The 18215-nt window shown below is 39.5% G+C and overlaps 1 protein-coding gene across 3 annotated transcripts in view; it reads left to right on the top strand.

Annotated features, from left to right (window-relative positions):
* The window catches only part of LOC124551348, a 193262-nt gene that overhangs the window by 136564 nt on the left and 38483 nt on the right, over positions 1-18215 (top strand). For all 3 annotated transcript variants that reach the window (XM_047126379.1, XM_047126380.1, XM_047126381.1), the window contains one exon: positions 7529-7797. In XM_047126379.1, coding sequence (XP_046982335.1) covers positions 7529-7797 — 269 coding nt within the window. The remainder of the gene's footprint in view (positions 1-7528; positions 7798-18215) is intronic.

Raw genomic sequence — 18215 nt, 5'->3', positions numbered from 1 at the left:
GCTGTAAATGTGGGTTTATCTTTCTTCAATCTATCTTAAGTTGTAAGGTGGTCAGTATTGTTTCATGTGTTCCTACACATCTATGGAACTGAGACAGATCTTCCCTGGTATTGGCATCCTTTATGAATAATCACTTTCCTTTCAGGAATAGAGCGTATTGTGATGATGAGAGGCATGGCAGACTCCAAAATATACAAAGTGTTGGGAATTACCCCTTACACTCCAGAGAGCAGACCAAAGGTGTCTCTGTGTTCTTTTTTAAAAATCACTGCCACTCGGGGCCACAGAAAATGATATCTTTGTGAAACTAATGAGGCCACTGACCAACAATTAGGATATACATTAAAACATCACTGTTTTCATTCTAATATATTTACATACACATTGCAATACAAAACTTTCACTGTGTGATATTTTTTGAAACTGCAGGGTGAACTATTTCCATCCTCATTTCACTTAGAAATTCCTCTAAAAGCTCTACAATCTCTCCCACGGAAAGAACTGTGCACCAACAGCTAACCATTTCGCACCCACTAATTTCACCGTAATAACTACAACCATTCTCTCAACACAACTGCTACAGTTAAATACCCAAGTTAACACAGGTTGGCATAGATGGCAGTAGTACGAAACATTGATGCCTAGTACAGCAAGATTTGAGAATGGAGCATGTGAGAATTACAAAAAATTGTGTCAAATGAGGCTCGGCATCGGAGTATTTTGAGCGCTTTTCTTCGTTGTAGTGAGAACGGTTTAAGGACTGAATCAGCAAATAAGTGTGTGCCCACCTTCCTCTGCTTGGCTCTCATTGAACTGTTGTGATTTCACTAACCTGCTGAACTGATGTAGAAAAGAAATCAACAGCTGATTAGATTCGTTATAAACTTTTAACATCCTTTGATATGGAAGATGAAGACTTCAGGAAGAGTGAAGCATTAATGTCTTGCTGGACCAGTAAAGTGTGATGAAGGGTAGGATAATGAGAAATCTGTTACAAATATCAAAGTAATGTATGCTACATTTTAAGCAAAACCTAGTTTTTCGTGAATCTCAATGTTTGTGATGTCGTGTCTCCTGAACTCTTTGTCTTACAGAGATACAATTTTGCAGGTGCACTCAGAGGTATATGGGGATACTGTCTGCAAACTGTACACATGTATGGTGTCTGTACATGTGTGGATGGATATGTGTGTGTGTGCGAGTGTATACCCGTCCTTTTTTCCCCCTAAGGTAAGTCTTTCCGCTCCCGGGATTGGAATGACTCCTTACCCTCTCCCTTAAAACCCACATCCTTTCGTCTTTCCCTCTCCTTCCCTCTTTTCTGATGAGGCAACAGTTTGTTGCGAAAGCTTGAATTTTGTGTGTTTGTTTGTGTGTCTGTCGACCTGCCAGCACTTTCATTTGGTAAGTCACATCATCTTTGTTGTATATATATATATATATATACACACACACACACACACACACACACACACACACACACACACACACAAAGACGATGTGACTTACCAAACGAAAGTGCTGGCAGGTCGATAGACACACAAACAAACATAAACATACACACAAAATTCAAGCTTTCGCAACAAACTGTTGCCTCATCCGGAAAGAGGGAAGGAGAGGGAAAGACGAAAGGAAGTGGGTTTTAAGGGAGAGGGTAAGGAGTCATTCCAATCCCGGGAGCGGAAAGACTTACCTTAGGGGGAAAAAAGGACAGGTATACACTCGCGCACACACACACTCATATCCATCCACACATACAGACACAAGCAGACATATTTAAAGACCAATATATATATATATATACACACACACACCTAAAAACAAAGATGATGTGACTTACCAAATGAAAGTGCTGGCAGGTCGACAGACACACAAACATACACACAAAATTCAAGCTTTCGCAACAAACTGTTGCCTCATCAGGAAAGAGGGAAGGAGAGGGAAAGACGAAAGGATGTGGGCTTTAAGGGAGAGGGTAGGGAGTCATTCCAATCCCGGGAGTGGAAAGACTTACCTTAGGGGGAAAAAAGGACAGGTATACACTCGCGCGCAGCGCGCACACACACACACACACACACACACACACACACACATATATATATATATACAGATACAGGCAGACATATTTAAAGACAAAGAGTTTGGGCAGAGATCTCTTTGTCTTTAAATATGTCTGCCTGTGTCTGTATATGTGTGGATGGATATGTGTGTGCGTGCGCGCGAGTGTATACCTGTCCTTTTTTCCCCCTAAGGTAAGTCTTTCCGCTCCCGGGATTGGAATGACTCCTTACCCTCTCCCTTAAAACCCACATCCTTTCGTCTTTCCCTCTCCTTCCCTCTTTCCTGATGAGGCAACAGTTTGTTGCGAAAGCTTGAATTTTGTGTGTATGTTTGTGTTTGTTTGTGTGTCTATCGACCTGCCAGCACTTTCATTTGGTAAGTCACATCATCTTTGTTTTTAGATATATTTTTCCTACGTGGAATGTTTCCCTCTATTATATATATATATATATATATATATATATATATATATATATATATATATATATATATATATATATGCTCCAGTCCAGAATCCCTGAACCATTACACCAACAACCTGACAACAGCTTTTGCATCCCGCAACTACCCTCCCGACCTGGTACAGAAGCAAATAACCAGAGCCACTTCCTCATCCTCTCAAACCCAGAAACTCCCACAGAAGAACCACAAAAGTGCCCCACTTGTGACAGGATACTTTCCGGGACTGGATCAGACTCTGAATGTGGCTCTCCAGCAGGGATACGACTTCCTCAAATCCTGCCCTGAAATGAGATCCATCCTTCATGAAATCCTCCCCACTCCACCAAGAGTGCCTTTCCGCCGTCCACCTAACCTTCGTAACCTCTTAGTTCATCCCTATGAAATCCCCAAACCACCTTCCCTACCTTCTGGCTCCTACCCTTGTAACTGCCCCCGGTGTAAAACCTGTCCCATGCACCTTCCCACCACCACCTACTCCAGTCCTGTAACCCGGAAGGTGTACACGATCAAAGGCAGAGCCACGTGTGAAAGCACCCACGTGATTTACCAACTGACCTGCCTACACTTGTGATGCATTCTATGTGGGAATGACCAGCAACAAACTGTCCATTCGCATGAATGGACACAGGCAGACAGTGTTTGTTGGTAATGAGGATCACCCTGTGGCTAAACATGTCCTGGTGCACGGCCAGCACATCTTGCCACAGTGTTACACCGTCCGGGTTATCTGGATACTTCCCACTAACACCAACCTATCTGAACTCCAGAGATGGGAACTTGCTCTTCAATATATCCTCTCTTCCTGTTATCCACCAGGCCTCAATCTCCGCTAATTTCAAGTTGCCGCGACTCATACCTCACCTGTCATTCAACAACATCTTTGCCTCTGCATTTCCACCTCGACTGAGATCTCTGCCCAAACTCTTTGCCTTTGAATATGTCTGCTTGTGTCTGTATATGTGTGGATGGATATGTGTGTGTGTGCGCGCGAGTGTATACCCGTCCTTTTTTCCCCCTAAGGTAAGTCTTTCCGCTCCCGGGATTGGAATGACTCCTTACCCTCTCCTTTAAAACCCACATCATTTCGTCTTTCCCTCTCCTTCCCTCTTTCCTGACGAAGCAACCATTGGTTGCGAGGACAACTGAAAGTACACTGCGCGTGGACAGCTGAAATACTGTGAGAATCAGCCATTGTAATTTTATTGAATTTCCTCATTCCTCTGAATTCCCCTTAGAAAATGTCTCTCATTTACCACTCAAGATTGATTAATAACTGTTGTGATATGAAAGTCAGTTGATTTACTCTGCTTTTCAAGCTCTCAGATACCATGTATGAAACTGTGTCTCAGTTCACTGAACGAGAAATCGTATGGGGGGGGGGGGGGGGGGGGGGGGTGTCAATCGAGATCATTAGAACCTTCAGTTGTGTCAACATAATAATTGAATTACCCTTTGAGAATTGTTCATTAAGGCTACCAACTTCAGCTTGACAATTCACCAAATACCAGAAGTGTTGAGTCATCGGCTGGAACAAGAAAATGAATGAAAATCTTATAACTTGGTTTTTATGTAAGAATGATACTTTTTACGAGATTTTGAAGGGGAAAAAGAAGCAACAACTTAAACAAGCTTCAGTACACCCCACTCGCACACCTGCCAAATTGCAGTTGCTTTCATGCTATATTTATGTGAAGAATCGCTACTGAGGTCCGTTGAGCCCGGGTTTTTGTTCGTACTTACAAAGGTGCTGTAATGGTGTACCTCATTTTGTTCACATGTGATTCTTGAGGTTTATAATTGTTGATGTATCTAACAGGCTGCCTTGCACTTTTTAATTGCAGGCCATGAAAGATATTGAAAAATAGTGGAACTAATTAAGTTAAAGTGCATTATGATTTTCACTTCCTGTCATAAATTATCGACAGTTGGGGAGCCTGTAGCAGCATGTGTTGTGGATGTTACACTTGTTGGGGAAAGTTTGCTTTCTGGCTATTGAAAGATATCTTAGTCATTCAGTTAACTCCATCTGCTATAGATTGTTCATGTGATTCTTTTCAAAATAATGTGGAACCAGTCAGTTTATTACCTATGAATGCATGATACCTTTGTATTTATGCTCACAGGCTCACTGTTTAAATAGTTGTCCGTGGAAAGGATGTCAATTCAGATTTAAAATTTACTTTTCTTCTTTTTGAAAATTTTGTCATATTGGATAAAAAATCAAGAATTTTTGTTGCCATATATTGCACACTTTTCTGAGTAGTTGCACACTTATGATTAGTAACAGATTACCCCTCCCCTCCAACCCCTAAATCCTTCATCTAATGTTGTACCTGTCATTTTCTTAATTTTTTATAAAATTTCATTATTAAATTGAACATATGACAGTGATAACACTGCACTGTTTATTGCAAAAAAATACTTATTTCATAAGGGATTACACAGAACATTATACCATAAGACAGCAGTAAGTTGGCATATGCCAGGTAAATCAACAGGATGACCTTTTTCCCCATGATTACCAGTGAACATAGATGGTTAACTATTTGAGGAGCTCAAAAATGTTTCATCAGTATAGTCATTTAGATATTGAGGACATTCGTCTCTATTAATTGACCCATGTTTGTGTGCAGAATTTGTTGTTGATGTTACTGTATTTGTTTGACATAACTAATTGAACTGTGAACATTTAATTAAGGTGGGAGTTATTATGAAGCCATTGAAGGCCATTATTGAGAATTTATGTACGAGTATTCAGTATGTTTTTGTCTTCAATATGAAGACCAGCTTGATGCAGCTTTCCACATTAGTCTTATCTTGTGCAAATCTTTCCATATCTGCATAACTGCTGCAGCCTATGCCCATTTCAAACTACTTACAGTAGTCAAGCCTTTTCCTCGGTATACAACTTTTATCCCCACGCTTCCCTCTATTGCCAAATTATCTATTCCTCAATTCCCAAGAAAGGTCCTGCAACTGATCCCATGTTATACTCAACGTGTGCCACAAAATTCATATCTCCCAGATTCCATTCAGTACCTCTTCTTTAGTTATCTGATATACCCATCTAATTTCAGCATTCTTCTGCAGCACCACATTTCAAAAGCTATTCTATTCTTGTCTGCATTGCTTACCACTCAAGTGTCACTTCTGTATAAAGCTATATGCCAAAAAAAATACTTTCGGAAAATATTTAATTTAGTTCTGTATCAGTTTGAAGGTAGCTGGTGCAATAAATTACAGGTATAGCTTAAGGAGAACCTTTACAGTTCGAATACTTGGTTGGTGCCATACTTTTGGGGAAGACCATGACATACCTGCCAAGTTTCCCAGTTTTCCCAGAAGATTTCCAGATTTTGGGGCAGTCTTGAGGTTTTCCAGATGAACATAATTTTTTTTCTAGATGTTCAACTCCCAGGCTATTTCCCACCCATCGCATTCCAGGTTTGACTTTCGATAATAGCTGCAATTCTGAGATGCAAGCGTTTGTAATTCGACGGAATGTCAACCTACAATATTATCGATAATCCCTTCTCCCAGAATATTGCTGCGCTTTTTTCGCTAACTCTATGTGCTTGAAACACTGCTGGTGAAAGTTGATCGAACGTTCTATCGATAATCAAGTCTCACAGTTTATTGCTGCATTCTCTTTGTGCTTCAACTGCATGTTAGCGGGAAAGGTTTGTTTACGCTCACTTCTATGCGGTGTTTGCTGTTTGTTCTGGTATTCGTGCAATTGTGTGGCGAATTTTGGTGTGATTTAGTGTTTTTATGATGAGTTAAACTAAGAAACGATATCATCAGTCTTTCAGGGATTCATATTCTACTGAATTTCCGGATGTTATGCAATCACGGAAAGATGGAAACACTCGTGTTCTGTTCCACGTGTTCGTACGATATAATCATTGTTTACGGAGGAAGAACTGAATTAATAAATAATATTAAATCCTTTAAACACGTCTACAATATGAAAATGAAGGATAGCAGTAGGAAAATTGATTCATTTTGCAGGTTGATGACTCTGCTACTATTGAGAGTGAGAATTTGACAGACTATACCTAACGGGCTCACTTTATGAGCATTCGTGGAGCTGATGGTGTTCCAAAGTACTATAGGTTATCCAGGCTAATGCTTTCTGTTTTGACTCTACCGCACAACAGTGCTGAGTGTGAGCGTGTGTTCTGCTTGGTGAACAAGAATCCCAATCAGTTCAGGTCCTCCGTGTAGAATGAAACTCTGGGATCCATTTCTGTTCTGAAAACAAGAATCAGCAGTCCATGTTACATGAATAGTTTTCCTTCAAAATTTTTGAAGAAAGCTACTCATCTTCATCTCTCCTGTGCAATGTGTAATAGCAGAAAAGCTCATTTTTGTGTAGTGTGTAAACTGTTCCCAGTGTTAAGTGACAAAAAATGAACCCTCATCGGTAAGTAACTTGTGTAAGTACCTAGTTCAGAGTTCGAAAATAGTGATCTTAAAATGTAACGTACATTATATGTGTTAACATTATCTGTAATCTCTTTCTGTTTAGTCTTTTCATGCTATGTTTGAACACCTTGCAACGCATGCAACCGTTAAATTTTTTTGATTTGGGATCCTCTGGATTTCTGTTTTTGAAAGTTGGCAGTTATGCCATGAGCAGTATTCAAAATTTTCAGTCAGTTTTTGGATGTGTAGCTGGATAGCGTCAACTTACACAGATTGCTGTAAGGATTTTAGCTGAAATATCAAAAGAATAGTTAATTTTGGCTCAATTGTACGCCTGAAAATTGGTTGGACATTCACTTCATCATTAGAACTTAAAGAACCACAGTTTTAGTAAATCTGTGAAAGTGATAACTCTTTCATGAAATGTCCACATTATTTCAAGTGCAGCTACAGAAAATTGTGTGTGTCATTGAAGGATGCAACCTTTTTATCATAATGTGTCACAATTACGCTTAACAGAAGCACTGCATTTTTTAGTAGCCCATGCTGCCATTATTCCTTGTTTCCTCTTTTGCAGTGGCAGACAGTACGGCTGAAAAATTCGCCTGTTGCTGACTGGAAAGGATGCGTGGCAACTTTGGCGAAGCGTGGCACTCGCCACCTGGACATGAGGAAGATGCTGGTGCCGGCGGGCCGTGCTGACGAGTGGTGGGCGGCGTTCTGTGCCAACATAGGCCGCGTGCCCTGCCTGGAGTCAGTAGAGCTCTGCCGCTGCCCCGCAGCCGTCGTCGAGCGTGTGGCTCAGCAGTGCCCCCAGCTCACGACACTGTCCGCTCTATCCATTAAGTGAGTGAACGGTCTATCTCCATTGGTCCTGAAGGTAGCATACTGATCTGGCTGCGCCATTGGGTAAACTGGTTGATCTTCAAATATAAATGGCAGTGCCTCAAATGCTGTATCAGCTCCCAATAATTTGGGAAAAGCATGATTACAGTAATGTACAGTGTACTTCACTGTTTACATACTGACATGTTCGCAGCTTTTTCTCAGTAGCCAAATACGCCTGTGGATACCTAGTAAAGGTTTTAAAATATTTGTTTGTATTCTCTAGACTCACGTTAATATAGTCATTCTTTGTATGTACACTGATCCGCCAGAACATTATGACCCTCATACCTAACAGCTGGTACGTCCACCTTTGGCATGGATAACAATGGTGGTGATGTGTTGTGGCATGGAAGCAATGAGGCCCTGGTAGGTTGCTGGAGGGAGTTGGCACCACACACAAAACACACACACACACACACACACACACACACACACACACACACACACACCCACCACCACCACCACCACCACCACCCAATTCCTGTAAATTCTGGGGAGGGGAGCTCTGACGTCATGTTCAATCACATCCCAGATGTGTTTGATTAGGTTCAGATCTCGCTGGTTTGGGGGGGGAGGGAGGGACATCTCATCAATTGGTATTCACCACTGAGTTCCTCAAACCACTCCATTATGCTCCAGACCTTGTGATGTGGCACATTATTGTGTTGAAAAATGCCACAGCCATCGGGAAACGTGATTGTCATGAAGGTGTACATGGTCTGTAAGTAATGTATGATACTCCTTGGCTGTCATGGTGCCTTGCATGAGCTCCACTCGACCCGTGGATGCCACCGTGAATGTTCTCCATAGCCTGATGAAGCTGCCACCAGTTTGTCTCCATCTTGCAGTACAGGTGTCGAGAAGCAGTTTCCCTGGAAAATGAAGATATTGGGATCCGTCAGATCATGCAGCGATCTGTCACTGTGCCAGTGTCCAGTGCTGATGATCACATGCCCATTTCAGTCATAGTCACCGATGTCATGGTGTTAACATTGGCACATGTATAAATTGTCAGCTGCGAAGGCCCATCGTTTGGAGTGTGCGGTGCATTCTGTGCTCAGACACACTTGTACTCTGGCCAGCATTAAAGTCTGATGTCAGTTCTGTCACAGTTCTCCGCCTGTCCTGTTTTATCAGTCTGCTCAGTCTACAGTGTCTGAAATCTGTAATGACAGGTGGCTGTCCAACCCCACGACATCTGAACTTGGTTTCACTACGGTTTTGCCAGTGTTGAAGACACTCACCAAGATCTACTCCAACACCCGACAAGTCATATATACTTTCTGAAATGCTTATACCGAGCCTTCGAGCCATCGCAATCTGCCCTCAGTCAAGCTCAGATCAGTCGCCCACCTTCCCCATTCTACAAACGGACAGCACACTCCCTGATACTGCATGCTCTGTGCATGTGTCTGGCCAGCAGTCATTCCTCGCCAGGTGACTCTGGTACTGCTTGGATGGGTTTATATCAGTATTAGGTTGGTGGTCATGATGATATGACTGCTCTGTGCGCGTGCGCCAGATCAGCACAAGTGCCAGATTATTGAAAGTGTATGAAATTTAGTTTCAGCATTTGGACTGTACTTTCTTTAATCCAAACATACATTCATTTTCATAGAAAACTTAGTCCTGAAGTGTGTACTGATACAGTAGTATCACTCACTATGAAATGTTATATATAAAAACAAAGATGAGGTGACTTACCGAACAAAAGCGCTGGCATGTCGATAGACACACAAACAAACACAAACATACACACAAAATTCAAGCTTTCGCAACAAACTGTTGCCTCATCAGGAAAGAGGGAAGGAGAGGGGAAGACGAAAGGAAGTGGGTTTTAAGGGAGAGGGTAAGGAGTCATTCCAATCCCGGGAGCGGAAAGACTTACCTTAGGGGGAAAAAAGGACAGGTATACACTCGCACACACGCACATATCCATCCTTCCATATGTGCGTGTGTGCGAGTGTATACCTGTCCTTTTTTCCCCCTAAGGTAAGTCTTTCCGCTCCCGGGATTGGAATGACTCCTTACCCTCTCCCTTAAAACCCACTTCCTTTCGTCTTCCCCTCTCCTTCCCTCTTTCCTGATGAGGCAACAGTTTGTTGCGAAAGCTTGAATTTTGTGTGTATGTTTGTGTTTGTTTGTGTGTCTATCGACCTGCCAGCGCTTTTGTTCGGTAAGTCACCTCATCTTTGTTTTTATATATAATTTTTCCCACGTGGAATGTTTCCTTCCATTATATCACTATGAAATGTTGTTGAAATGATGATACTTGATGGTGGCATCGACTTTAGGAGCATTACATTGGTACTGCAAGTATCTAGTTGTTGCATGATTTACTCCAGAAAGGTATCTGCAGCTCCTATCTCCCATGTCCTCTTCTTGATTACTTTCCTCCACACTTCTGATTATTTTTTCAACTGTTAATGTGTGGTCTCAGTTTTCTTCATTCAGCTACTTAACATAGTCTTACTCATAAATTTCTCCTCTTCCTGGAAGCTTGTGAAACATCTTAATGTAGTGTTGGCAATTGATTCCACTGTGACCGGCCCATTGCTGCGCTCATTATTGGCTCCAGCTGTGCATAAGTGGATGGCCATACTTTTCCACAGCTCTTCATTATGGTAGAATTCTGCACTTTACCCCATGCTTCTGTTGCACATTCATTGTACAAGGAGACAGGAAGTGCATGTCTGTAATGACATTTTAATTGATTGCAAAATTTCTTCAGCTCATTCCTCACAGCTGGTATAAATGTGATGTGGAACCACTGAGAGAACATTTCTCTTTCTATCATCACTTTCTTATGTGCAGAATGTTGCATTGTTAGTATTTCTTTTGCTGTGTTGAAAACAGTGGATATTCAGATTTAGCAATCAACATGAGCAGTAGTTTATGACTGCCATTTGTGTTACAACATGCTAATAATATTACACTGTGTTTCTGTTGTTTGTACATACGGGATTCCTCCTCGTTGTTGGCAGCTAATTGTTTTTTCAAGGAAACGTGTTATCAAAGAGGCCAGTTTCATCAGCCTTGTACAAGGCATCACCAGTTAAATCTTCTTCCTGTTTTATCTTCCTTACTTTCCTTACAAACTCTTCTGCATATTTTTTGCTAGTTGGGCAATTTTCCACAGGGACTTTTGGCTGCTTCATGCTGTGTTATTTTTTCTGGTTTGATATCAACCCAAACAAGTTATTGCTGCCAAATTGTGTAAGTGCAAATGCTTTTTCCTTTGTTTATGGGTCACTGACTGGAATTCATTTACTATTTTGTATGAATCATCTGTAAACAGCTGCATCCATTTATTCCTTCGCACTCTTTCACACTACCTTGCATTTTCCCAACTTATTATCTATTTGGGTTGTGCACTGTCACATAGCATCTTCTTTCTTTTTGATGTCATAAGTTGTTGCCCATCCAGTATTGTACTCTGCAGCTTTCTGCAGAGAACCTTGGTACAACTTACCTAAAATTTCGAGTTTCTACTTGAGGTATAGCGTAACATTTCTCTTTTTAGGAGCCGTGACACTGGTCTATAAAGACAGTCACAATTTTAAATACGTATAGCATTGTTTTAACATTATAATTAACTAAAAACATTGTTGTGTACAATAATTAACTGTCATGCATGCGAAATTTGCGGGGATGTAAGCCAGCTTACTGAGACGCAAGATTGCTGAGGGTCAGATTAGTGATAGTATAGTGCATTTCAAAATGCCTTCGAACTGAAGATGCTGCGTTAACTTCTTGCTCTTCACTGTTGACATAACAGTCATCCATAATAATGAAGATAAACAGCAAAAATGTGTGTATTTTAGATGAATTGTGTAGGAAATACAATCTCAGTGTGTCAGTAGGAAGAACAAAATTACTAGCTTTCGGATGTAAAATTATAGTTAATAGGCAGAGATGTATGAAAATGTTGCATTTTGGACATCTCAGATATGGCGTCAGCTACCAGTGTGTGTGGAGAATGCCTAAGTTTCAGCACATAGGTGACACAATCCATAATCATTTGAAGAATGTAATATGTGAAGAGACCAGAAGGAAGTTGTACAAAGTAATGTAACTGACTATAAAATAATATGGAAGGATAGATTGCTACTAGTCATAGAATAGATAGTGAGTGGCAAACAGACACCGTGGAGAAAGAGAGCAAGATATTGTTAGCTGTTAGACTAACAAGGGAACTGTCCAATCCAACATGTCTGCCATAAACTGTTTTTATACAGCAAGAATATGCTGATTGACAAACACTGTCAAAGTATTAGCTGCTAAGACATACTGCAACTGTATTTATGTATATTTCTTGTTGAAGTTTGCCAAATTTGTAGCTCACTAGGCGGCTGGCAAAATGTGCACCGCTGCCATGGTGTGAACTTTAGTTTCCGTTGAAAGTTTCTCTGACACAATTGTTCAGTCACCATTCACTTGAATTTGCAGTTCATTCAATATCCATAATAATTACCAGTTGCCTTTGCAGTATCCCGTAAGTGGTAACAATGGGGATAAAACTGAATAAATTTTCTTTGTGATTTCTTAGTCTATGCTTCCTAATATCATCGTTCTTGTGCAGTTTCCAGAGTTTCACAGTAATGTGAAATCCTATTAATGTTTTCAACCTTGCGAAGATGAAAGAACAACAACATGGTGTGCATTCGAAATCACCTACTTTTCCTGAATACCTACCAGGTGTACCGGTATGAAATGAAATGTGTGTTTTTTTGTGAAAATGAAACTCTAATTTTGAATTGAAAAGTAAAAACATTTTACTCAAAGTACTGACCATTGCTTTCTATACATTTTGACCACCTTTCTGGCAATTGGTGGACACCACGCCAATAGAAATGTTCGTCTTTTGAAGCAAACCGATCAGACACCCAATTTTCGACTTCTTCATAGGAATCGAAGTGTTCCTCAGCCAGTGCGTGTCCCATTGATGAAAACAAATGGTAGTCGGAAGGGGCCAAGTCTGGTGAATACGGCGGTGGAGTAGCAACTCCCAGCCAAGTGTTTTGACTGTATTCTGAACCAGTTTTGCTTTGTGTCCAGGTGCATTGTCGTGTAAAAAAATTACTTTGCCATGTCTTCTGGCCCATTCTGATCTTTTTTCGATCAATGCGTAGTTCAGATTGATCGTTTGTTGTCTGTAGTGATTAGTATTCACAGTTTCACCGGGTTTTAGAAGCTCATGATACACCACACCTTTCTGATCCCACTAAACACAGAGCATTGTCTTCTCGCCGAATTGATCTGGTTTTGCAGTCGATGTTGATGGTTGTCCCGGATTAACCCATGATTTTTCCCGTTTTGGATTCATAAAATAAATCCATTTTTCATCGCCAGTAACAATTCGATGCAAAATTGATTTCTTTCATGTCTTTGAAGCAAAATTTGACAAATGGTTTTTCGGCTTTCCATCTGTCTTTCATTCAATTCTTGTGGCACCCATTTTCCACACCTTTGGATCTTTCCCATAGCTTTCAAACGGTCAGAAATTGTTTTCATTGATTTATTCAAGATGGCCGCGAGTGTAGGAGTGTGTAACTCTAATACGAGAAAAAGTTGCAGTTGTGTGCTAAAAAAGGGTGTTTGCGAGAATTGTAACATCGAAATAACAAATTTAAGAGAACGAGTTTCAGGTCTACAATTCTTAGTCAACACTTTAAGAAGCGAAATCACCACACTCAGGAATGAAAATCAGGAACTATGGTCGAAGAACAAATCAAGTGAGGTGGCACCTGACTTAGGGTACAAATCGTCCATGTGGAAAGAAGGGAGACACAAACGTAGAACTTTAGCTGGAAAAATAACAACGAACTTTGCAACAGCAGTTACATTAAAGGATAAAAACAAATACAGTGTTATGCAGTCCAGTGACGGTGTTGAAGACAGTGTAAATGATCCAGACCATTCAAAAGACAATGCACTGAAAACGAATAATCACTCTGGGAAAAACTATGATAAACGGGGGACATCAGGTAAAAAGAACAGTGTGCTTTTTTTAACAGACAGCCATGGCAGGAATATATCTAGTATGTTTCGAGAAATAAATCGAGACATAGCAGTGACTAGTGTTGTTAAACCTGGAGCGGGAACTAAACACGTTTTAGACCATTGCATTCAAACAAAATCCACGCAAGAAGATGACTTCGTCGTATGCATAACGGGATCAAATGATGTTGTGAAAAATGAAGCAGATGTCTGTGTAAAAGTGCTTCAGAACTTTCTAGAAAAAAATAAATCAGGGAATACAGTTGTTGCTACACTGCTTCATAGGCACGATCTAATCTATAGTTCGTGCGTTAATAAAGAAATTCGAAGAACAAATATTAAAATAAAGTAACTGTGCTCTGAATAAGCAAATTGTGCTGTGGTTGACGTAAGTAAACTGCAGTGTAACCTTCACGCCAGAAATGGCCACTACCTAAACTATGAAGGGAAAAAGTTTGTGTGCGAACGTGTCAATGAAATAATTAAAGAAAGACTAAAACGGACTAAAACAAACTACGAAAGTAGCGGTTTGAGTAATACCTGGAATGTACGTCATTTTTTAGTATAAAAGTCAGTGAATCGGTGGGTAATAAACCTCCTGTACTTGAACTAGATGCTAAAACCGACATTCGAATGAGAGATTGTTCACAAACAATAAACATAAATCTGTTACTGTGATGCAAACGAACATTCGCTACATTAGGAACAAAGTATTACAATTAGAACATTTTTGCAGTATTGAAAACGTGGATGTTGTTTGTATCTCAGAACATTGGCTGACAGAAGATCAAGTACAATATTTTGTTCCTCAAGGGTATGCTGTTGGAGACATTATGTGTAGAAGTGAAAGAAAGAATGGAGGTGTCCTAATATTTGTTAAAGATAGTATAATGCTCACCAAAATAGATGTTAGCTGTTATTGTGCAGAACTAGACGGAGATTTTAGCTGTATAAGACTAAACACAGAGAATACTATAATTGTTAGCTTATATAGATCACCAGGAGGAGATGTAAATATATTTTTCGAAAGGTTTGAGGTGCTTATGAGAAAAATACTAAAATAAAACTAATTATCTGTGGCGATTTCAATATTGGAATGGCCAACAGTGATGAACATGTCACTAGAACACTTTTTGATATCTTAAGATCACTAAATTTACAATGTACAAATTACACACCAACATGGGATAATGCGTCCTTAGATAATATTATAGTAAATTTTTCTAGAGATATGTATGATGTCAGACTTGCCAGTGGAGCCCTAGCTGATCATCAACCATTGATTTTAACATTCTGCTGTGATCAGTTGCCTAAATCAGACAAATCAGTCAGAATCAAGTCCAATGCCACATGGGTAAAAGGACAGAAAGATGAATATATTAATTTATTTATTGACAGATTATCTGATGTTAACTGGGACTTTGTATACAACACACAACCTGAGATAGGAGCTGGTGAAATGCTGTTTAAAAACTTCCTGAAAATACTCACAGAGTTATGGTACTCCTGCTCACCATTAATCAAAAGTAGCCCTAAGCATAAACAGAAAAACAAACAGCTAAAATGGTATACAGATGAGCTAGCTCTCACTAGGGAGGAGATGCTCAGACTGTACAGAATATATAAAAATTCTTGTAAAGAAGGACCTGAGCTAGATAATACTTCTTATAGAGCTTATCTAAAATGTATAAAAAATCTACAAAGACAAACTGTCCTTGGCCAAAAAACAGGCAATTGAACATTACATTGAAAGTGCTCCCAACAAATGTAAAGCAGCATGGGATATCATCAACCAATTTAATTCACAAACCCTTACACAAGATGCAGTGCTGGTCCCAGAAGTAGTAAATAATTACTTCCTAACCTCAGTGAGTGAGCTGTAAAACAAAATCAAGCAAAATGGCACTTGTGCACATCATCATCTTGGTGCTGTGCCCCATAGGAGGTATACTTTCCACTGGAATGTTGTCACCCCAGAGGATATTGTAAAAGCTGTGGCAAGTTTCACCTACTCCAAAAGTATGGAATGTTACTGGTTTTCTGACTATGCAGTGAAAAAAATAATTCACTTTATCTGTCAACCTCTTTCTTTCATTTTTAATATGTGTTTAGAATCTGGAGTTTTCCCAGATGCACTCAAAACTGCTAAAGTTATACCAGTCTTTAAAAAGGGAGATAAGCATCTGCCCCAAAACTATCGACCAGTTTCTATTGTCCCAATTTTCTCTAAAGTTTTTGAATATCTAGTGTACAGTCAACTAAATAACTATTTTGAAAAGCGTGATCTCCTCTCCAACAGACAGTTTGCATATCAACATGGTAAAAATACCACTACTGCTGTCACTGAAGTTGTTAACCAGGTGTTAACTGCATTCGAAAATAAGGATCTAGTATCAGTTGTACTTTGTGATCTTAGCAAAGCTTTCGACTGCATACCATCTAACACCCTACTTGCAAAACTGAAATTTTATGGCATACACAAACCATCTTTAGATGTAATCGAATCATACGTAAGTAACAGGAGACAGTTTGTATCAATTAAACATGGATGCTCTTCGCTGAAGGAAGTTCGGACTGGAGTGCCTCAGGGCTCGGTCCTAGGTCCTTTTCTGTTCATCATTGCAATTAATGACTTACCTTACCATGTAGGAGCAAATTCAGTTGTGTGTTATGCAGATGACACAACATTGCTCAATACACACTATGATGCAACAGAACTGCATCAGGCAACACAGGAAAAACTAGAACTAGTAATGAATTGGTTTTGTTCTAATGAACTCCTATGTAATCCTGATACAACACGAGAACTAATTCTGGTTTTAACGACAGCTGTTGAAAGCAAGTCAGTCAAATTGTTAGGACTCCACATTGATTCAAAATTAAACTGGGAGGAACACATTAGCCATATCTGCAAGAGAATAGCAAGAGTGTGTTATCTCATCTGGAGACTGACAGATGTTGTCACTGATGAGTATCTAAAGGTGGTATATTTTGGCCTGTTTCAGTCACACATTTCCTACGGCATATTATTATGGGCACATTCTTGCTTTGTCAGTGAAATTCTGAAAATTAAAAAAAAAAGTAATTAGAATAATGAGCAAAGTTAAGCCCAAGGAACACTGCCACCCCCTCTTTATCAAGCACATGATATTAACTGTTGTGAATGTATACATCTACACAGCACTGCTTTATGTCAAAAGCAACTTAAATGAGTTAGAGACCAGAGAGATCATACATCCCCACAACACCAGACGCAAACAGGACTTCGACGTACCAAGACACAGACTCACAATGACTGCAAACTCACACAAAATAATGAGTTTAAAACTCTTCAATAAACTTCCAGCATCTGCTCGGTCACTGACCAGTAATATTTTCAAACGTAAGATTTATGACTGGTTACTCAAACACCCATTTTATAAGATAACAGAATATTTTGAAATAATCATTGACATTAGTATATAAGAATATTCCTAAAAGAAAAGGAATTAAATTGTAAAAACTTTATTGTAAAGTTATTGTTAATTGTATATTTAATGTTCAGACCTATTCCGCTGTATGTAGTCAGTGGTGAATAAACTGAATACTGAACATTTAGCATTGCTGCCATTTGCTTCTGACTCAAAGTATCATCTTCATCCAATATTGCTTGCAATTCGGCATCTTCGAACTTTTTTGGTGGTCTTCCACGTTCTTCATTTCTTACATCAAAATCATTATTTCTGAACCGTTGAAACCATCTTTTGCATTTTACTTCTGATAGAGCATGATCACCATACGCCTCGACAAGCATTCAATGTGACTCTGCAGCACTTTTTTTCAAATGAAAACACAAAATTAATGCTTTCCGCAAATCGTCTCTTTCTGGTACAAAATTCGACAATGTTAACACGATGAAAACATATGATGTTGTTTGTTCCATGACTTGATGCGTACTAAATATCTTTTGACAGATGTCATACCAACCAAACAAAAAAAAAATTAAGGCTTGTTCGTAACCAATGTTCCCTATCAACACATTAGTATCTTAACGCTCATTTCATACTGGTACACCTGGTATGTGTGTGTTATTTATTAGTTAATTTCTTGCACACTCAGTCCAATGATGTCAACATTTTGTTAGAAATTTTGGAAGTGTTAGAAGAAACAGGAATAACTCTGTTGGTTCTGTGAATTGTGGTTCGAACGATGATTGTTGTGGTAATTAAATTCCACAAAAGAAATAAGAGTATTTTCCAAGCCCAAAGAAAACATGTATAAGTAACAGCTTTCATGGAGAAAGAAATGCTGTAAATATTTTGGTTAACCAAAGGAGGGACAAAATGCTTAAATTGGAACAGTGTACAAAGCCTGTTTCATTTCGTAAAATGTGAATT

This window comes from Schistocerca americana, chromosome 9 (assembly GCF_021461395.2).
Source record: "Schistocerca americana isolate TAMUIC-IGC-003095 chromosome 9, iqSchAmer2.1, whole genome shotgun sequence".
Classification (NCBI taxonomy): Eukaryota; Metazoa; Arthropoda; class Insecta; order Orthoptera; family Acrididae; genus Schistocerca; species Schistocerca americana.
The sequence above is the reverse complement of the archived record's forward strand: the minus strand, read 5'-3'. Positions and strand labels throughout refer to the sequence as shown.